This window comes from Geotrypetes seraphini, chromosome 9 (assembly GCF_902459505.1).
Source record: "Geotrypetes seraphini chromosome 9, aGeoSer1.1, whole genome shotgun sequence".
In the NCBI taxonomy this organism is placed as follows: domain Eukaryota; kingdom Metazoa; phylum Chordata; class Amphibia; order Gymnophiona; family Dermophiidae; genus Geotrypetes; species Geotrypetes seraphini.
The window spans coordinates 25,274,822-25,297,883 of NC_047092.1; the positions used below are offsets into that span (position 1 = coordinate 25,274,822).

At 43.2% G+C, this 23,062-nt stretch overlaps 1 protein-coding gene across 2 annotated transcripts in view; it reads right to left on the minus strand.

The window, feature by feature from the left end:
• PHTF2 (putative homeodomain transcription factor 2) overlaps positions 1-23,062 on the minus strand; it is a 163,815-nt gene that overhangs the window by 133,719 nt on the left and 7,034 nt on the right. For both annotated transcript variants that reach the window (XM_033958581.1, XM_033958580.1), the window contains exon 2: positions 13,634-13,713. In XM_033958581.1, coding sequence (XP_033814472.1) covers positions 13,634-13,678 — 45 coding nt within the window. In that variant the 5' untranslated portion in view covers positions 13,679-13,713. The remainder of the gene's footprint in view (positions 1-13,633; positions 13,714-23,062) is intronic.

Here is a 23,062-nt window from a genome sequence, read left to right on the forward strand (position 1 = left end):
CTCCCTTCCGGTCTCCGTCGTCCAGTGGTCCCACCTCCTCCCTGGCCGGCTGTTTCCCTTTAACATATCTAAAGAACGGCTTGAAATTTCGTGCTTCCCTGGCTAGTCTCTCTTCATACTCTTTTTTGGCTTTTCCAACCACACGATGCCATTCTTTTTGATACTTCCTGTGCTCTTTCCAGTTTCCCTCAGATTTGTCCTTTTTCCATTTTCTGAATGAATTTTTCTTATTGCCTATCGCCTCCTTCACTATTTTAGTTATCCATGCCGGGTCTTTTGTTCGACTCTTGTTGCACCCTTTTCTGAATCTGGGGATATACATATTTTGCGCCTCGCTCACCATGTCCTTGAAAAAGGACCAGGCATGTTCTACCGTCTGCCATTTTTTGGAAGTGTTCCTAAGTTTCTTCTTTACCATTCCCCTCATTGCTTCGTAGTTTCCCTTCCTGAAGTTAAAAGTTGTCGCTATGGTTTTCTTTCCTTTCAGTATTCCTATTTCCACCTTGAACTTGATCATATTATGATCGCTGTTTCCCAACGGTCCCACTACTTCCACTTCCTTTGCAGGTCCCCTTAGCCCATTTAGGATTAGATCCAGAGTGGCATTTCCTCTCGTCAGTTCTCTAACAAGCTGCTCCATGAAGCCTTGTACAGCCTCCAGAAATTCTACCTCCCTAGCGCATCTTGAGCTTCCAAGACTCCAGTCTATCCCAGGGTAGTTGAAGTCTCCCATAATAACTGTGTTAGCACTTTTGCATTCTCGCTTCATCTCGGCTTCCATTTCTTCATTGATATCTCTGGTTTGTCCGTGTGGACGATAGTATAGGCCTATCTTTATTTCAGGCCCTTTCCTTCTCGGTATTTTAACCCATAGCGATTCTAGCTTGTTGGCCGTCTCTGCTGTGTCCATTCTTGTCGATTGTATGCTTTCTTTTATGTATAGTGCTATTCCACCGCCTTTCTGTCCTGATCTGTCTTGGCGATAGAGCTTGTACCCCGGCAGTGCTGTATCCCATCTGCTTTCCTCATTCCACCATGTTTCAGAGATTCCAATGATGTCTATGTCCTCTGCAATGGCCATGGCTTCTAATTCTCCCATTTTGTTTCTTAGGCTCCTTGCATTAGTATATATGCAATTTAGCTCCTGGAATTTTGCTGCCTTCATTTCCTTTCCCTGTGCTTCGGTCTTTAGATTCTTCTCTTTGGCTACAATCTTTCTAATATCCTCTTCTTTGTTAGTCGACTTCTTTAATTTGTCCCTTGTTTCATCCCAGCCTTATTTCTCCTTAGTATCTTCACGGGATACCTTTTTCCGAATCATCGACGCTTGGTCGACTGTCAGCTTTCCCCTTCTTCTTAGTTTAAAGCTTGTTCTATTCATCTCTTGACGTTGTTTGCTAGAAGTCTAGTTCCCGCCGCGCTCAGGTGCAATCCATCTCTCCTGTAGAGCTTGCTCTTGCCCCAGAACGTCGTCCAGTTCCTCACAAAGTGGAATCCTTCTTCCTCACACCATCTCCTCATCCATGCATTTATTGATTGTAGTTCCTCTTGCAGTTCTGGGCGGATTACAAAAGAAACTAACTGGACATTTCCAGGAAAATTACAATTTAGGGTTTTGGGTTACAAAAAGATGACTGGACAATTCCAGGAAATTTACAGTTTGGGGAGCTGTTTACATGGTTGAGACTTTGAAGAGAAAGAATTAAGGAGAGGGAGAGACTTTGAGGGGGGATTTGTAAGGAAGGAGGAGAACAGGGGGTAGAGTAAAATAATAAAGAAATAAATGGAGCAGGTCAGAACGACACCTTCATGCTCATCTGCCAAAGAAAGAATTGAAGTGGACAGCAGAGACCATGAAGGAGGAATTGAAAAGCTATGATTGACATCTTCTGCAATTTGCTCACGAGCACACGTAGATAACTTTATGGTTCAGCATACCATCCCTATTGCACTGGAAACTGAATTCACTTCAACCCAGTCTTCTTTTGGCTGCACCCTTTCTTTTATTTATTTAATTTTCTATACCGTTCTCCCCAGGAAGATCAGAACGGTTTGCATGAATTTATTTAGGTACTTAAGCATTTTCCTCCATCTATCCAGTGGGCTCACAATCTATCTAATGAGGGGGATTAAGTGACTTGCCCAGAGTCACATGAAGCAGCTTGGGTTGAACCCACAACCTCAGGGTGCTGAGGCTGTAGCTTTAAACCACTAGGACACAATCTTGTGCATGGCTCTGCTGTAGGAAAGATGCACTACCACCGTTAATTCCCTGAGGGGTCCTGCGACTACTGTTATTTAAGTACACTATGTACATCATACTTATAAATTATGGAGCAAAAGCCAGGCCAGACCGGCCCCAGGGCTCTGGAAGACACTCCTGTAGCCCACTCTGGGAGTTTTCGGTAGACGTGTGGTTGCGCTACACTGGGGATACCCTTTTGCCAGTTCCAAGTTCCCGTCGGGATTTCTAACCTGGAATTTGATCCATCAGTGACCCCATGCCACCAGAGAGGCTAGAGGAGGCTAAGTCAGTAGCTCCCCCCATGTGCAACACGGCACGTTGAACATGTACCGTTTTTAGCTAGCCATCACAAATCTGGCATGAATCCTTGGTATCTTAGTCAAAGGAGTCCATCTAGACCTGTTTTGAGGCAGACAGAGGCTTTTATTTCAAAAACGGAAAATCCAAGTTGGCTGACCTGGCAGCGATTTTAGAACCAAAAATGGCACATGGGAGCTAAATAAGGGGCCAAAAATTTTTGGGAACAGGATGTTAGAGGTGGGGGACCCTATCCCTAGCCACAAAAACCTTTAAAATTCATTTTTAAAGATACATACCTACCCCCCTCCCCGATTTCTCTCATAGGCTGTCACAGCCTTACTCACTATGCCATGCTACTGCTGGGTGCTACAAAGGGGCTGAAACTACAATCAGAGAACTGCTGCCTCAGACAAGCCTGGATAGCTTGCTTCTTTAGAATGCCTTCAATCCAACCACCCTGAGACCTCAACTCCCACTGGAACGCGCACACGCAGTCAGGTGGAAGAAATGCAATTCAGTACCTGATCCTGGTGAAAAAATGCCACAGGGCCATGCAGCCTGTGCTCAAGCCCACTGCTTTTGCTCCCAAGGGAACGGTCCCTGAGTTCCTGGACTGTTAATTCAGGCTGGCTATGCAGGCTGCTTCTTGACTACAGACTACTGGAAGCCTCTGCAGCACTAAAAAGCCTCAATGATTGGATTTAAAAAAACACAATTAAAAGAAAAATAAACACAAGCAGAATAGACAGGCTCCTACCATCTCGTGTGTAAACAGTAAAACTGAGGATTTACAAGACAGCCCAAAGTGATGGGAGATGGAGAAGAAAAATGCTAATGAGATTCTACACCAGATCTCACAATCAGAGGGTAACTACCCACCTGTTCCAGAATGATTTGCCTATTGCACTAGAACTGAAATAATTACATCAAAGGAGATATTGTACATAGTTGGACTGTTACAACTCATTTTGTTCATGCGAGTGCCCTTTCTACAAAGGAAGAGTAAAGTTTCATTTGGATTTTAAATACCTTGGTGTGGTGTACAATTTTAGAGGTGAGAGTGAATGGTCTGGTGCATGTTTGCTACAGCCTGCCAGTTTGAAGTTGGTTCCGGTCCTGGTCCCAAACTAAATAAATGATTTGTGGAGCCCTCTGCCAGCATCCGGGTAGACAAGGGGGTTACACAAGATTCTGTGAATGGGCACCACCTTGGGTGGTGGTGGTGGGACGGAAATCAAGGGATTAAAGGATATCCAATGTTTTTGACCCAGGATGCTCCTCTAACTGAAATGGGACAGCCTGAATCATCTCCCATATAAAATCAATGAAAAAGTTCCTCTGTTGAGGTTTTGCATCTCTTAAATGGTGGGAAGAGATCTGATGAGATACCAGTGGAGAAATACTCCAAGAAACTTCCTGGCTCCTCATTAGAATCCCAGAAGCACTCTGACAGAGTAATAGAAGAAGTCATCTCTAGAAAGCAGTTTCTGCCTGTATCTTATTACAGACAGGTCAAGCTTCATAGAAACATAGAAGATGACGGCAGATAAGGGCCATAGCCCATCAGGTCTGCCCACTCTACCCACCCCCTAAGTCTACTATCCTAGGGATCCCACTCCTGGTGACAGGTTCTCTTGGCTTAACCCTCTAAGGGATCCCACATGGGCATCCCATTTGCTCTTAAATTCGTGCACGCTGTTTGCTTCGATCACCTGCACCGGGAACTCGTTCCAAGGATCAACCACTGAAGAAATATTTCCTGGTGTCGCCATGAAATTTCCCGCCCCTGAGTTTGAGTGGATGCCCTCTTGTAGCTGAGGGTCCTTTGAGAAAGAGACTCTCTTCTTCCATCTCGATACAGCTGGTAATATACTTAAACGTCTCGATCATGTCTCCTCTCTCCCTACGTTCCTCGAGTGAGTACAGCCGCAAATTTTTCAGCCTATCCTCGTATGATAGATCCTTGAGCCCCGAGACCATCCTGGTGGCCATCCGTTGCACCGACTCTACTCTCAGCACATCTTTTCGGTAGTGTGGCCTCCAGAATTGCACACAGTATTCCAAATGAGGTCTCACCATGGTTCTGTATAATCGCATTATGACTTCAGGCTTCCGGCTGACGAAACTCCTGCGGATGCAACCTAACAACTGTCTTGCCTTAAATGAAGCCTTCTCCACATGATCAGCAGTTTTCATGTCTGCGCTGATGATCACTCCCAAGTCTCGTTCTGTTGAAGTTCTAGCTAAGGTCTCACCATTCAAGGTGTAAGTTCTGCACGGATTTCTGCTGCTGAGGTGCATGATCTTGCATTTCTTAGCGTTGAAGCCCAGCTGCCAGGTCGAGGACCAAAGCTCCATCAAATGTAGGTCCTGTGTCATACTATCGGGTGAATTGCCGTCTCTCACTATATTGCATAGTTTGGCGTCGTCAGCGAATAATGTTATCTTACCTTGAAGCCCCTGAGTTAGGTCCCCTATGAATATGTTGAAAAGGAGCGGGCCTAAGACTGAGCCCTGCGGTACTCCACTGGTCACCTCCGATGTTTTAGAGTGGGTACCGTTAACTACCACCCTCTGAAGTCTGCCACTCAGCCAGTCATTGACCCATGTAGTTAGTGTTTCTCCCAGCCCCATTGATTTCATCTTGCTCAACAGCCTACGATGCGGGACACTATCGAAAGCTTTGCTGAAGTCTAGGTATACGACATCCATGGATTCTCCCAAGTCTAGCTGTTTTGTTACCCAGTCAAAGAAGCTGATAAGATTGGATTGGCAGGACCTACCCTTGGTGAACCCGTGTTGACTGGGATCCTGTAGATTCTCCTCATCCAAGATTGCATCTAATTTACGTTTGATTAGTGTTTCCATGAGTTTGCATACTATTGATGTGAGACTCACCGGTCTGTAGTTTGCAGCCTCTGCCTGCAACCCTTTTTGTGCAGTGGAACGACGTTAGCTGTTTTCCAGTCTATGGGGACACTAATGGATTCCACTGCCCTGGCAAAGCTTCTTAGTCCAATGAAACTGGAAATGAATACCAGTACAGCCAACCTCCAGGCCTCAGTATTGCGATATCTCTTTCAGGCAGGGCAAGAACATAAGAATTGCTGCAACTGGGTCAGACCAGTGATCCATCCTGCCCAGCAGTCTGTTCCCGCGGCAGCCCTTAGGTCAAAGACCAGTGCCCTAACCGAGTCTAGCCTGTGTACGTTCTGGTTCAGCAGGAAGTTGTTTAACTTTTTCTTGAATCCCTGGAGGGTGTTTCCTCTACAACAGCCTCCGGAAGAGCGTTCCAGTTTTCTACCACTCTCTGGGTGAAGAAGAACTTCCTTACATTTGTATGGAATCTATCCCCTTTTGACTTTAGAGTGCCCTCTCGTTCTCTCTACTTTGGAGAGGGTGAACAACCTGTCTATCTACTAAGTCTATTCCCTTCATTATCTTGAACGTTTCAATCATGTCCCTTCTCAGTCTCCTCTTTTCAAGGGAGAAGCATCTCAGGAAATCTGATGGATTGCCCCTGCTTGCAACATTAGCTATATCAAAGCAACAGAATTGTGTTACGTAAAGGAGAACTCCATCTGCTCCTTAAAGTCTGCACCATCGATAAAAGCAAAAGACATCACTGCAGGAGTGGCCATGTCCTCCCAAGTCACTTAAGGAATATCAGAACAAGGGTTTCTTGAAGCAGGTCACCCTCTCTGATAGCACAAAGGATGCCTCACGTTGAAGTATTTCAAGAACAACTGTGACTTCAGTGCCATGCTTCAATGAGAAGCAAAGACACCTCAGACTCTTCTCGATGTCCTGCATTGAACTCCCTCAGCACTAATGAAGATGAGGTAGGTGGGAATCAGATGACCACCACTTCCAGTGGGTTCTACTATTACTCGATGTCAAGAGTGACCAAGACACTCTCAATGTCAATGTATCCCCGACATTCCCAATATTTAACACAGTGTCTGGACCCTTAGAGACCAACATTTCCAATGCTGATGTTGATGGACCAGCCTGATCAGTGAAAAGTTTATTTTTCTTCTTTTCTCTAAGAATCCCTCTGATATCTGTTAACAGAAAATACAAGGGGGATCATGGTTGGGTCCCAGGGACTGCAGGCACTATGAACATGTATCATAATGATATGGTCCTGTTGCACCTTGAGCAGATCTTGAAGCTGCTGGGAGTCTTCTTTTGTGACATATCATCTGGAAAGACAGCTGCAGAAATCAAAAATGATTCGAATGTGACAAAAGTCCCATCTGAAGCTTTTTGGCCTACACTGAGTTGATGTGAAAAAAAGTAATAAAATTTAAAACCTGTCAAAGAAACCTAAGGAACTATCAGGTAGACACAGAAGATCTAGCAACAGGACAAAGATGTTTTCTGAAAATAAGTTTTGAAACAATAAAACAAGTGCAACAAAAAAAAAAAACCCCAGGTCTGAACAGCTCTGCAGAAAATATTAGACTGAGGATGTCTGTGTGACAGCAGCAGGAAGGAACGAGCAAGCCTACAGTGAGATGGTCCAAACCTTTCTGGAAAAAATTGCTGTAGTACCATTTCCTGGACTGGATGCAATCAGTGACATCACCCATGAATGAAAATTAGCAATCCTTCTTACCTTGGAAAATAAATATTGCACATCAGTATCTGTGAACTTTGAAGGCTGCTACATGCAAAAAATATAAGCAAGTAAGTAAATAAATAAATAAATAAATAAATAAAAAGCCCTAAACCAATACTTCAGGGGTACACAGAAAAGATGCTGCCATACCATCAATTACATTATTTTTAGAACCAACATAATCTAATATATATAAAATTAATGGGGCTGCCTGGAGAAAAATAAAGCATATACAGTATTAAATCTTCAAAAGCCAATGAAATAACACCGATATGAAGTCATATGTAAAAGAAGATGACTCTCAGGTTCAGCTACCCTGGGATGGAAAAACTCTACCTCTTATAGCTATTCCATCCTCAACCAATAGTCATACTCTGTGCTGCCCTTCATGAGGAGGATAACAAGGATACAGTATTTATGAGTGACTCATTCTTTCCTGTTTTCTATTTTCAAGCATGGAGATGAGCCAGAAGGGTAACATTTCAGCACATATCTGCATTGTATCTAGGTTTACAACACTACAAGAAGTCTCGTTATAGACCTGAAGGTTTCTCACAGAAATAAAATCTATACACCTAATGAGATCTTTAAAGATAGATCTCAATATAAAATACATTCACACAACTGATTGATTTAACTAAGCTCACAGAGTCATAGAGCTTCAAGCACTAGTAGTGGATCCACCTTGCATGAAATTTCAACACAACAAAGTACTTCTCTGCATGCACCCTAAGTTCCTTCCTAAGGTGGTGTCAGTGTTCCATCTAAATTAGAGAATGACACGGTGGCTGTTACCCAAAACGGTGACCCCAAAAAAAAAAGTCACCACGAGATCGGAGACAAGGCCATTCACCGCCCCATGGAGAGGTAAATGGTTAGCACGGGGCGGTGAACGAGCATGAACGCGCGGTGAAGAGCATTTGATCCGGCAGTCCCCTCTCTCCTGCCAGCCGGCCGTGCATCTCCCTCCCTCCTTTTCCCTTACCTTCTCTTGTTGTTGATACTGGTGATTTCCATAAGGCTATGTGCTGTATTGCAGCCGGAGCCTTGAAGTTGCGTCGCGTTGCCTGCTGGGAAAGTTTCCTCCGACGCAACTTCCTGTTTCCGGTTGCATCAGAGGAGACTTTTCTAGCAGGCAACTCGACGCAACTTCAAGGCTCCGGCTGTAATACAGCACATAGCCTTATAGAAAACGCCAGTTTCAACAAGAGAAGAGAAGATTAGGGAAAGGGAGGGAGGGAAATCCATGGCTGGCTGGCAGGAGGGAGCTGCTGGAATGCGTGAAGGGTGCTGGGGGTGGGAGGATGGAGAAGAGAAGAGACTGAAGATGGGGCAGTCCATGGAAGATGCGAAGGGATGCAGGGCCTCATTTGATTTCATCAGTAAGAGCAAGGAAATGGGGCCAAAATGTAAGAATAGTGAAAATGGTTAACCACACTGACAAGATCCTCAAAAGGTTAACCAACCAGACAAAAAAAAAACCTTTTGAGGATCTTTTCATCAGTAAGAGCAAGGAAATGGGGCCAAAATGTGAGGCCATGTGCTCAGTGGTGGGATCAGCCCTGCCTCACGGAAAAATCAAAACCTCCTCAGAATTGTGGTATGGGAGTAATTGTTGCATCCTTCCCTGCTCCCTGGAAACTCGGGTAAGGTGGGCTGCATCCCCACAATTTCTGTTTGCTTGGCTACCCAGGGTTCCGGGGGGAGGGGGGGTTTCTTTCTTTGCTCCAGTGTCCGATTGAGCTAATCGCAAGGGAATCTAAGATCAGCTATCATAAGTGGACTAAGTAGGGAGGTAGATAGATAAGCCACGCGAGAGGAGCTGAAGGGTGGTAGAAAGGAACAGATGGTGAAGGAGGGAGGGAAGGGTGGTGGTAGAAAGGAATAGAACAGACATTGAAAGAGGGTAGAGAGGAACAGACCCTGAAGGGAAATGTGGAAGACAGAGTGGGGAGAAGACGCTGGAAGGGAAGAAAACAGATACCAGACTATGGGGGAGCAGAGGGAAGAAGATGAGTGCTAGACCAATTGGGGGGGGGGGGGTGAAGGGAGAGGCACAGTAACAGCAAATGGAAGACGCAGAGAGAAGACACATAGTGGATGGAAGGAATTGAATGAGAAGATGTGGAAAGCAGAAACCAGACAACAAAGGTAGAAAAAAAAATTCTATTTATTTATTTATTTTTTGCTTTAGGATAAAGTAGTATATTAGTTGTGTTGATAAAAATTTATAAACAAAGCCCTGCCAGCTGAACATCTCTTTTGTCTAGTTTAGCAGCCAGAACTTTGATTTATAAAATAGGAATAAGCTAAATATTGCAGTACTAAGGCTTATATGGATGCTGCAGGGACGGTGACGGGACGGTGAATGGGATGGCAGTGATGGTGACGGGGCGGTGAAGGGGATGGCAGTGACAGTGACGGGGCGGTGAAGGGGATGGCAGTGACGGGGCGGTGAAGGGGACGGTGGGCCGGGGACGGGGACAGATTTTTTCCCTGTGTCATTCTCTAATCTAAATCAGTTGATTATCCTTCCAACATTTTGTCCCAAACCTCATGCCCACCCTGGCAAAAGCACACTACATACCTTAGACTGCAAGCAAGCACTGGCCTTTTACCTAGAGCAGACTAGGCCCTAAAGACAATCCACTCAGCTTTTTTGACCCCAAAAGGATGAAGGTTGCCATCGGTAAATGCCCAATTTCCAATTGGCTGGCACATTACATTGTAAACCGCTTAGGTCAGTAAAATGCAGAAGCGGTATATCAAATCTTAAATAAACAAACTATACTGCTGGTCCTACATTTGCAAGTCAGGCATGCTGCTTCAAGCTTTTAAAGAAATATTACATTTGGCAGCATCCGCTCTGGGGTTCTATGAAAGATGTCACCCACATGTGAGAATAATTGGCCCGCTGTCCTTGAAGAACACCTTCTACAAGTAACTACCACTTTTGCTTTACAGACACACGTGAACAGCCCTTGCCCCTTTGAGCTTACAAAATTAAATAATTTTATTTCACTCAAAGTATATTATTTAATTTTGAAGGAATATTTAACATATATTGGTGTTTTTACAATACAAATAGATATTTAAAAGATTAGCACTTACTCGAAAATGAGAAAAATGGATAGGTATTAAGAATGTGCTTGAACCTCATCTTCTAACTTGAGAAATATCAAATTATATCTATATAGGTTTATTGAAAATATTTGTTCCTTCTAAAACAATTATGCTTTGCAGAACTATGACAACCAAAATAAAATTTAACATGAAGCAAATGAAAGAAATGTAGGTTGTGCTGATCTACTACTTGAAATTTAAATTCTGACCTTAAAATAGAAATGTGGAAGACATGTCTAAAAAAAAAAAAAAAAAAGTTTAAAATAAATTTCTGAAATTGCGATGAAATAAGTGTAAAAAGATGGTTTCAGTTCATTGTTTTCTAGCTGCTAAATGTTGCTCTATAAGAAAAGAAAAAAGTACTGTATTTCTATTTTTAACCATAAAAGTTATTTTATCCTGAAGTATATCAAGAAATAACATGAAAAAAAGGCACCATGAATTAATCTGTGATCTTGGATCTGAAAATCATAATGAATGTTGCTTTCATAGTATGATATACAATATAGAGGAAACTGTGCCAAAGAACAAAATATAGACTATTTAGAAAGAATACATCAGAAATAAGATACAAAAAAATAACTGAAGAAATGGCACTGTAAGAACATAAGCAATGCCTCCACTGGGTCAGATCTGATGTCCATCGTGCCCAGCAGTCCGCTCACGTGGCGGCCCAACAGGTCCAGGACCTGTGCAGTAATCCTCTATCTATACCCCTCTATCCCCTTTTCCAACAGGAAATTGTCCAATCCTTTCTTGAACCCCAGTACCGTACTCTGCCCTATTACTCCCTCTGGAAGCGCATTCCAGGTGTCCACCACATGTTGGGTAAAGAACTTCCTGGCATTTGTTTTGAATCTGTCCCCTTTCAACTTTTCCGAATGCCCTCTTGTTCTTTTATTTGTTGAAAGTTTGAAGAATCTGTCCCTCTCCACTTTCTCTATGCCCTTCATGATCTTGTAAGTCTCTATCATATCCCCTCTAATTCTCCTCTTCTCCAGGGAAAAGAGCTCCAGTTTCTCTAGTCTCTCAGTGTATGAAAGGTTTTCCATACCTTTTATCAAACGTTTCGCTCTCCTCTGAACCTCTCGAGTACCGCCATATCCTTCTTAAGGTACGACGATCAATAAGTGCCCTGATGTGTTATCATAACAGTTGTGAAATTAAACTTATGTTTACATCTTTAAAAAATAATCAAATACTTTCACCTTGATTTTTTCTAAGCAAACAACCAAGGATGCCCAAAGGATGATGAAATCAAATAAGTAATCATAGACAACTGCTTCTGAAAGCTACAGAACAGTGTTCTTCAACCACCAGTCTGCGGACCAGTGTTGCTCTGCAAAAAAAAATCTTGACAGTCCGTGAAGGATTTGGGTCCCCACCGCAACAAAAGGTGCCAGCGTCAGCTGACTTGCAACTTCCTGTTGCCATCGCTATGCTGGGACTCCTACCTTCCACCGCATATGCCGGGACTCCTGCCGCGTATGCCTCCTGCCTTTGCCTCCACACCCCCAGACCAGCAGCAGCTCTGTGTGCTTTTAACTTTGGCACACAGCTGCCCCTAAGCAGTAGTTTAGCCATGGTTTCTTGAAACAGCCTCGGGGCCTTTGCTAAGCCGGCCCGCTTCAAAGATGCGATGTGGGCCGGCCTACCAAAGGCCCTGAGGCTGCCTCATGAAACCGTGGCTAAACTACTGCTTAGGGGCAGCTGTGTGCCAAAGTTAAAAGCACACAGAGCTGCCACTAGTCTAAAGAGAGGAAACTTTTGCTGGAGAGGGAAGGAGGGAAGGGAGAAGGGGTACTCCTGGACAAGGGAGGAGAAGGGGGTACTGCTGGACAGGGGAGGAGGAAAATAGGAAGGAAACAGCTGGCAAGGAGATTAGAGGAGGGGAAGGAGTCAGGATGGAATGGAGAGATCAGAGGAGGGAAAGGGCAAAAACAGAGGAATGAGAAAGTAAACCGTGTCGAGCTCTACGAACGTGGAGATGATGCGGTATACAAACCTAAGGATTAGATTAGATTAGATTGATGCTGGGAAGGGGGCAGATGAGAAATAAGGAGAGAGGGACAAAGATGCTAGATCTCCTGTAGGAGAGATAAAAATGAAGAGAGCAGAATGAATAATGTAAAAAGGAGAGAGGGGGCAAAGACTGGATGGAAAGGGGAAAGGGGCATAGAAAGAAGGCAGATACCATATGGAAGGGGGAGAGGGCAGACTGGATGGAAGGGGCAGATGCTGGATTAACGAGACAGAGGGCAGACGCTGGATAGAAGAGAGTGAAAAGATGATGAAAGCAGAAACCAGAGATGACAAAAGGTAGAAAAAAATAATTTTATTTCTATCTTGTGATTAGAATATATTAGATTTGAAATATGTATCCTGCTAGAGCTGATGTTAGACATAACTGGGGAGTGCAAAGCCCAGGCAGTGCTTCTTTAGCTTCCAGCTGGCTTAGAGCTCTCTCTGACCAGGGGGTAGTTGCCCTAGTTGCACTCCCCCCAACACCATTCCTGCCATGTGTGACTGTGGTATTCTGTTAGATTGATATCCATGTAGCATTCTGTAATAATTTGGCTTGTTCGGTTTTCTTGATAGTAGAGGGGAAATATGTGAAGGGGAGGGGAGACGGGAGTTTTGTTAATCCTTGCCCTGTATTATTTGTATTTATAAAATGACAATTGTACAGAATATTGTTTCATTTTATACTTTTAATAAAAATATGTTCAATATAAAATCATAACTATTTGAGGCTTGTGCAGATGAGATCAGATGGTTTGCGGAACTGAGCTTGCGGAGACGGGGCAGTGATGGTTTTTTAAAAAAAAAAATTCAGTCTTAGTAGTATTTTATTTCCGACGGTCCATAGGTGTAAAAAAATTGAAGAACACTGCTATAGAACACTCTTTAAAAAAAGATCAGTTGTACTATAATTTGCTTTCTCAAAGCTCAGAACAGAGTTTAAGACTATTATTGCCATTTAGAATTTGTCTACTAGTAATACTGTAAAAAAAAAAAAACAACCTGTAACAGAAGGTATAGACTGGTGATTAGATCAGCCAGCTGAGAACCAAAGTTCACATCCTGCTGAGGCTCTTTGTGACTTTGGGCAAGTCACTTAATGCCTCCACTGCCTCAGGTACCAACTTAAATAGTAAGCTGTGGGAAAAAGTCTCCTGTAACTGAATTTAACTTAGTTTTTCAGTGCAGTTCAAGTCATGAGCTAAATAAAAATAAATATATTACCAAGAACATACACATAATGTTCCAATATACAGATGTTAAATTATTTTAGTTTCTTGCTTAGATGCTAGAAATAAATAAATTACTGTAGAGCTTACCTTTTTCTGGTACCAGACTATAGCATCTGTTACTTTGGACGCCATTTAATCCAGTGCAATCATAAATAAGTCATTTTAGGCTGTTAAAGAGAAAGAGAGAACTTTACTTCTATTCTCTAACACAGGAATCATCATCTATTTATAAAACTCCAGCTATCTGCACACCAAGCAGGATGGGCTGTCACTTACATTACATACTACCTTATTATTTTAGGAGGTGGTTTTATCACGTCAACACGAATGTGATTACACTATAAAGGAATCTGCCTTCTTCTAAAAGCTCCACCTTTCACCTACAGTATTAGCAAACTCAAAGCACATGTTTAACATACTCATAACAAGTGTCTGAGTTCTCATAATATTTATGTAAAACACAAGAGGAAGGTTTGATTTTTTTTTTTTTTTTTGCTTTGTAAATGAATATTTTAAAATATTGGTCTTTTTATAGCATTGGTATATAGATGTGATCCCAATATATTGTTACAGCAATGTCACGCAAGAAACTGAACATTAAGCAACTGAACAGTCTTAAGGGGGATACAGAAATCAACACAATATCTAGTGATGTAGCCACCATGCTACACTGACAACCATATTTATTTTTAGCCCACCATGACTGCTAAAAATGTATATAGAATACAGTATTAAGGATTATTCAAAAAGAAGCTGAAAACAAAACTCAGAAAAACATTATGTCTCCATACAAGTCCCTGGTACAACTACACGTTAAGTACTTTGTGCAGTTCTGGTAGCTCCAACTAAAAAAGGATTAGCGAAGAGCAACAAAAACGATAAAAGGGTGACAGAACACTTCCTTTATGAAATCAGGCAAAACAGGTCAGGGCTTTTCAGCGTGAAGAAAAAATGACAGAAGTTATAGAATCATGAATGGGTGGAATGGCTGGAGAATGGTTGATCTTTCAAACACTCAAGAAAAATGTCTGGCCAAGTGGTCCAAATAATATAGAATTATATAGTAATCAGACAGAGAAACAAGGCACATGTAGGGATGGAGATCTGATAAGTTCTGATCCAGGGCATCAGAACACAGGCAGGGTTAACACGCAGGCGGTTCTGAACGCAGGCCGGGTCGGCACACCGACCTAAGCCCTATTTGCAGATCGAGGCCTATGTGTGGATCCAGGCCTGGGTTTGGTTCTGAGGCCCTGTTTCTCATTTCCTCTCCCTCCTGCCACGTATACATTCTAAGCAAGGACAAGGGTTGCACCTTGAGCAGAAGGCTGAGGCATTCTCCCCTCCTTGACTCTTGCCACATATTAATCTGACATACATTTATCCTTTTTCTCTTATCTTGTTTAAGCATCCCTTATATGGGCAACAATCAGACTTTGCCTGAGCAAGGCTAATCAAGAGAGCTTAGGAAGCATGCATTATAACCTTTGGACTGTCACATGCCATAGTAAGATTTGAGACATATCAGAAATGTACACATTGGGAATCACTTTATTGTAACTGTTATAATGTATTCAAATGTCACGTGAGATAGTAGCTTTGAGACACACATGATATAGATAAACAATGGTTTAATCCTCACTGTAAATGCATTATGAAATTATAACCTTGTAGAGCATTAACTAAGTAATTAATGGAGATATGATTCTCAATAAAAAGAGGGAGAGACCATTCATTTGGAGCGCCTCCTCTCGACTCTAAGCCTGAGTGTTTGTGTTTCCTTTGTGGCATTCCTACAAGCACAGCAGACTGAAAGCAAATTGCAAAAGTTTGTTTCATGCAGTGTGTATTTAAGCTGTGGAATCTATTGTAGTCAAAAGCAATCCATGTTGTGGGGTCATGAGATTTAGAGAAACTCAGGAAGAAAAATTTCATAAAAATGTATTAGCCAGGTAGACTAGGGAGAGCTGTTGGTTATCCCTGAAAATGAGCTATGAAAACTTTTGTAGGAATCTACCAGATACCTGTGTTCCAGACAGGTCACAGTCAGAAACATGATGCTGGAAATTGGGCTGACTCGCATGACTATGTTCTTGTTCACAGGAAGTTTCACAGAGGCCAGTATTAAAAAAACTAGTACAATTAAAATTCTGGATTTAACAGGACAAATTGTGACTTTTCAAAAACTAAACGCACAGACTGGTTAACTTTTTAGCTGGACAATACAGTGATATCTTATTAGTTACTTTTTAAATAATTCTATAATTGTTGAATACAAAACAATGGCATTTTTTGAGTATACTGTACTGTGTAATAAGTACAATCAGCTTCTATTTGAATGCATTCTTATTGTACTGTTTGAACAGCAGAATATGAACTTTTACAAGGCACTGTATCTTACAGAAAATGTGTACTTTATTAAATCTTAGGTTAAACTGATAAAAAGTTTAAGTTTAACCAGATCTGGCTCAAGATATGCAAAAAAGGAGACGTGAATTTCTTCTTTTAAAACCAGGAGTTATCGCTTTGGGGGCAACCTTTTTTCTCCAACATCCTTGTAAATGTATGATACAATATTGTATGAAAAAATATGTTATCCCAGGACAAGCAGGCAGCATATTCTCACATGTGGGTGACGTCATCTACGGAGCCCCGACGTGGACAGCTTTTCAAGCAAACGATTGAAGATTCAAGTTTGCTGTGCTGCACCACGCATGCGTGCCTTCCTGCTCCACTAGAGGGCGCATCCCCTCCTCGTGGTCTCCAGTTCTTTCGTTTCCACGGAGCCAAGAAGTCCTGTTTTTTTGGTCTCTGCCCTAACGTGCCTTCTAGCACTGCGGCTTTCTTATTTTTGTACCGGAGAGTCGCTGTGCGCGTGTTGTTTGTTGTTTTGTTCGATCTTTTTCCAGCCCGGGGGCTCCTGGGTTGATCCAAGCCAGCTGACAACATTCTTGTCTACAGCACCCCAGGTTTAAGGGAAAGTATGAGGGTTATATTGAGTATTTGTTATCCTGTCTCAGTCTAAAGGGCCTGTTTTTCCTTCATATATAAGGTGACCATAAGTCCCTTTTTCAACGGGACAGTCCCGTTATTGGACCGACTGTCCCGTTGTCCCAAGCCACCGCTTCGGAACGCTGAAATGTCCCATTTTCAGGGACAGCGTCCCGAAGCTGTGCGCGGGGACGGTCGGTCCAGCGCCAAGTCCCTGCAGTGTTCTCCGCGCCCGGCTAATCCTGCAGCTGCTGCCGCCGATGCTCCTTCCCGGGCTGACTTCAGCATGCAAACTGAACCCATGCTCTGGGCTCTAACGTATGCGTGCCAGCTTCCCTTCTCTTCCCTCCGAAACTGGAAGTTACGTCCCGGGGGGAGGAGAAGAGAAGGGAAGCCGGCACGCACACGTTAGAGCCTTGGAGCAGGAGTTCACTACGGGCAGCGACGGAGGGAAGCTAAGCGAGACACAGAAGGAAGCTTACAACTTGCTTCGGGCCTTCCTCGCTGCCGGGTCTGACTCCTGCCCACTTTCTGTTTCCGCGAAGGCAGGACCCGGCAACGAGGAAGGCCCGAAGCAAGTTGTAAGCTTCCCTCCATCGTTGATCTATGGAATATAGGTCAGCGATGGAGGGAAGCTTGTGACTCTGCCAATGGGAGGGATGGAAAGAGAAATGATGCTGCTGCACCCAAGGGGGGGGAGAGGGGAATAGAAACATGCTGCTGCTGCACCCAAGGAGGGGAGGGGGGGAATAAAAGCTGCTGCTGCACCCAAGGGTGGGGGGAGAGGGGAAGAGAAAAGCTGCTGCAGCTGCACCCAAGGGGGGGAAGGGGGAATAGAAAAGCTGCTGCACCCAAGGGGGGGAGGGGGGAAGAGAAAAGCTGCTGCTGCACCCAAGGGGGGTAGAGGGGGAGAGAAAAGCTGCTACTGCACCCAATTGGGGAGGGGATAGGAGAAGAGAGGTTTTGCTGCTGCACCCAACTGGGAAGAGAGAGGGGAAAAGGAAGACCAGGGAAGGGAGAGGAGAGGAAAGAGATGCCAAGACCATGGGAGGGAGGGAAAGGAAAGGAGCTACGAGACCATGGAGGGGAGAGATGTCAGGGTATATGGGGGGATGGGAGAGATGTCAGGGTATATGGGGGGAGGGGGAGAAGACAGATGCCAGACCAGGAGGAAGGAAGGAGAGAAAGGAAGAAGAGATGCCAGATAATGGAGGGGTAGGGGGAGATGGAAGAAGAGGAGAGAGATCGGAAGGAGATAGAGATGCCAGACCATGGGGTGGAGTGGGAAGGAAGGAAGGAAAGGAGAAGAGAGAGATGCCAGAGCATAGGGGAGGGGGTGGAGACAAAGACTGGAAGGCAGTGATGGAGGACATAGGAAGGAGGAACCGAGGGCACTAAGGACATAGGAAGGGGCACTAAGGACATAGGAAGGAGGCACTGGGGGCACTAAGGACACAGGAAGGGGCACTAAGGACATAGAAAGGAGGCACTGAGGACATAGGAAGGAAGGAGGGAGGGAATAGAAAGGGACAATTGTTGGGTCTGAGTGCAGAAAGAAAGAAATGAAAGAAAGGATGCACAGTCAGAAGGAAATGCAACAAGAGACTCATGAAATCACCAGACAGCAAAGGTAGGAAAAATGATTTTATTTTCAATTTAGTTATAAATTCTCAAAACTGACATATTTTGATATCTGCTGTCTATATTTTGCACTATATTTATCTATTTTTCTATAGTTACTGAGGTGACATTGCATATTTTAAAGTCATTTACCTTGACATCTTTGAAACCCCCCCAAATATAAATGATAATTAACATTTTCTCTGCGTATAGTGTGCTTTGTAGTTGTTTTTTTTATTTTAAGGTTACCATTATGAATTAATATGAAGATATTATGTGTACATGAAAAATGAACTGAGAATTAATAGATGTCCCCTTTTGATGAAAAAAATAAATGGTCACCTTATTCCTATAGCAACTTAGTTTGTTAAATTTCTTTTAATTTTTCACTATGTATACCTTAGATCTTAATTGTGGTCTTGAGCTGAAGTTAAGATGTATTGATTTTCTTTCCTATTATGATGTTTGAAATGTTAAGATTGAATACTTTATTGGTTTATCTTTTATCTTTCTGTACAAATGGATACTTGATTTTGTAATTTGAAAATGATAAATTTAAAAAAAAAAAAGTTTATTGAAGTTATGCAAATCTTATTTATATTGTAAGCAGTTTACAAAGGCAAAAGGGATAGGACTTGATTTACCTTGTAACTACACAGAAAAAGCACACAGTTACATAAATGATCACTACATTTTGAGAACAACACTTAGGCCCCGATTCTGCAAAACGCATCTAAAGTTAGGTGTCGTTTAGGCATCCTTTGTAGAATCACACTCAGCAGAGTTTAGTATTGTTTAGACGTCTAACATTTTAGGTGTCCTTTAGAGCAGTGTTCTTCAACCTTTTTACACCTATGGACCGGCGGAAATAAAATAATTATTTTGTGGACCGGCAAACTACTAAGACTGAAATTTTTTTTAAAAAACCATCGCCGCCCCGTCCCCGCGAGCTCGGTCCCACAAACCATCTGATCCCATCCGCACAAGCCTCAAATAGTTATAATTTTATATTGAATATATTTTATTAAAGTATAAAAAGAAACAATATTCTATACAATTGTCATTTTATAAATACAAATAATACAGGGCAAAGATCAACAAAACCCCTGTCTCCCCTCCCCTTCACATATATCCCTTCTACTATCAAGAAAACTGAATAAGCCAAATTATTACAGAATGCTACACAAATATCAAGTAACAGAATACCACAGTCACACATGACAGGAATGGTGTTAGGGGAGTGGAACTAGGGCAACTGCCCCCTGGTCAGAGAGAGCCCTAAGCCAGCTGGAAGCTAAAGAAGCACTGCCTGGGCTTTGCACTCCCCAATTATGTCTAGCAAGATACATATTTCAAATCTGATATATTTGAATCACAAGATAGAAATAAAATTATTTTTTTCTACCTTTTGTTGTCTCTGGTTTCTGCTTTCATTGCCTTTTCACTCTCTTCCAGCCAGTGTCTGCCCTAAGAACATAAGAATTGCCACTGCTGGGTCAGACCAGAGGTCCATCATGACCAGCAGTCCGCTCACGCGGCAGCCCTCTGGTCTAAGACCAGCACCCTAACGGAGACTAGCCCTACCAGCGCATGTTCTTGTTCAGCAGGAACTTGTCTAACTTTGTCTTGAATCCTTGGAGGGTGTTTTCCCCTATAACAGCCTCTGGAAGAGCATTCCAGCTTTCTACCACAGAACTTCCTTACGTTTGTACGGAATCTATCCCCTTTCAACTTTAGAGAGTGCCCTCTCGTTCTCCCTGCCTTGCAGAGGGTGAACAACCTGTCTTTAGCTACTAAGTACCTTGAATGTTTCTATCATGTCCCCTCTCAATCTCCTCTGCTCAAGGGAGAAGAGGCCCAGTTTCTCTAATCTTTCGCTGTACGGCAACTCCTCCAGCCCCTTAACCATTTTAGTCGCTCTTCTCTGGACCCTTTCGAGTAGTACCGTGTCCTTCTTCATGTACGGTGACCAGTGCTGGACGCAGTACTCCAGGTGAGGGCGTACCATGGCCCGGTACAGCAGCATGATAACCTTCTCTGTCTCTTCAGTCCAGTATCTGCCCCTTCCATTCACTGTCTGTTTTCCCCTGCCATCCCTCCTCCTGCCTCCCCCCCCCCAATTTGGTCTGGCATCCATCATCTTCCTTCTGTTCCCCTCATGGTCTGGCATCTCTATCCTTCTCTCCCCCTGTGGTTTTTAGCATATCTCTCTTCTCATTTCCTCCACTCAGATCTGATATCATTCTCTGCTCTCTCTTCCCTTTTCTTCTCTGGTCTTCCTTCTCTATTTTCTGCCTCCATCTAAATTAAATTCTTTCTTACTATTTAGTCCCGTTTCCCTCTTTTCACTGTGTCTACGCACAGCTTGTCACCTCTTTCCCTCACCCCTCCATTATCTTACTATTTTCTTCCCCCTTTATTTATCTCCTCCTTCCATCCAGTATGTGTTCTTTCCACACTTCCATTCAGCATCTGCTCTCCCCTCTCAACTGACATCCATCTGCCTTCTGCTCTCTCTCCCTTCTTCTCACTTCCATCATCTGTCCCCCTTCTCTCTCTCATCTCCTCCATTCCATCATCTGCCCCTTCTCTCTCTCTCCCCCCCAACTTCAATCATCTGCCCCCCTTCCCCTCACCTTTGTGGGTCACTTTCTTTCCCCTGAGGGTGGCTCATGTCAGAGGGGAAGCTTTGGCCGAGCAGAACCGCTTGCAAGGAACAGTGGAACTTACTTGATTGATGTCGATGCTGGGGCCCGTTGCCGTTTGAAGGAAAAAAAAAAAAGGTGGGAAAAAGGGACCTGCAAAGGCAAAAGGAAGGGAAACCTCCAGGACAGCTGCTCTTTGCCCTCCTTCAGCGGCCCTTCCAGACCAACAGCGGCAACTCTGTGTACTTTTAACTTCGGCACAGAGCTGCCCCGAAGCAGTAGTTTAGCGCGGTTTCATGAGGTAGCCTCGGAGCCTTTGCTAGACCGGCCCACTTTGATGATGCGATGTGGGCCGGCTTAGCAAAGGCCCCGAGGCTGCCTTATGAAACCGCGCTAAACTATTGATTAGGGGCAGCTCTGTGCCGAAGTTAAAAGCATACAGAGCTGCCGCTGCTGGTCTGGAGGTGCGGAGACAAGGCAGGAGGCAAACGCGGTGGAAGGCAGGAGTCCCGGCGAAGGCAGGAGTCCCGGCACAGCGACTGCAACAGGAAGTTGCAAGTCAGCTGACGCCGGCCTTTCGTTGCGGCGGGGACCAAATCCTTCGCGGACCAGCAAGATTTTGTTTGCGGACCGGCGGTTGAAGAACTGTGCTTTAGAGAATCAGGCTTGAGGTGAGATTTAGACATCCAAACAATGTCCTTAATGTTATAATATTTTATTATTATGTTATTAGAATGGCGATTTTATGCTGTTTTTCATTATAATTGAAATACTGGGAGTTGGATCTATTTAATGCTTTTATTTATTTCTCCTCCATCAGACAGAGTGACTGGGATTCGAACCAGTAACATTAGGAAGGCTATAGGTTTAACCAGTGTGCTACAGAGTGAGCTAGCAAGATACATAGCAATTGGAAAACTAGGTCTTATAGGCATTGTAAGAAAGTCTACTTTTCAGCATAGTTTAGGCTTCAGATAGACAGACCTGAGTTCTAAGGATGGAACTTAGGCACAGTTTGGACGTGCTTAATGCAATCTGCTAAATAGCTCTCTGGGTTTTTAATTTTGTTTTATTAAGCTCAAAATACATTTAATAAGCCACCATATAAACAGGGCACATCAATACAAAGATATTGCATGCAAAACCTTCTTTTTTCTGGGCAAATAGTAATAGTATTTGCTAATTAGATGAAAAAATCCATTAACTGACTGCACATGAAAAAAACAGTTTTATGTTTCTTGCTAAAGAGCTACCTTTTTTTTCACTAAAGATTCCTCCAGTTAGGTCATTCTTGAAACAGGTGGAGTCAGCAAATAAAGCACATAACATATTGTACTTCTTGACTGCGTAACCATAAGTTCTACGCGGTTTACAAAAGATTAAACTAAAAACAATTTGATAATGATAGAAAAATTTTTAATAAAGTATTTTGAAAAGAGATGAGTTTTCAGTTAGGTTCTGAAATGTTTATAAGACAAGCTCCAAGCAAGAGCAATCGAAATTCTCTTCCATGGGAAGCCACCTGAAATGCTAAAGTATGGTCTAAAAATTTCTTGTTTTTACAACCCTGTACTGCCGGAAAAGTAAACAGGGCATGGGATCTTTTACTATATTTATACGATACTAAAGAAAATCTATTAGCCATGTAAGATGGAGCAGTACCATACATAACCTTATAGCAAAAAACAACCCAGCTTAAACAAAACACGAGCCTCCACTGGAAGCCAATGCAACTCACAATAAAATGGAGTTACATGGTCATACTTTTTAAGACCACAGATCATTCTAACTGCTGTATTCTGAATCAGTGTAAGTCTGACCATGTTTTTTCTTGGGAATTGTTAAGTATAGAATATTACAATATGTGCTGGAGGAGCTGGAAAATGAGCACAGGGCTTTTACTTAATGATATGATAGCTTAGGGATCTACTAAGCGATCATATCACAGGGCAGTCAGAGACACCTGCCTGGAAGCTGCTATAGCTCAATAAGTAAAAGCCTTGTGCTCAGCTTCCAGAGGTCATGGGTTCAAATCCCAACCAGCTCCCCCAGCATATATTTTAATTGTGGCATTCTACCTTGCAGGTGCACCTTGATGATCTCACAATGAGGTCACCATTGTGCAGCTGCAAACCTCCATTTGCAATGAAGTAGAAGCCATGCTAAAGTCTGTATCTGTTTTTGACCTTTTGCAAATGAAGTTGTATATGCAATCTATATATTTTTGTCATGTGCTTTCTTTGCTTTCATTTTATGTGTT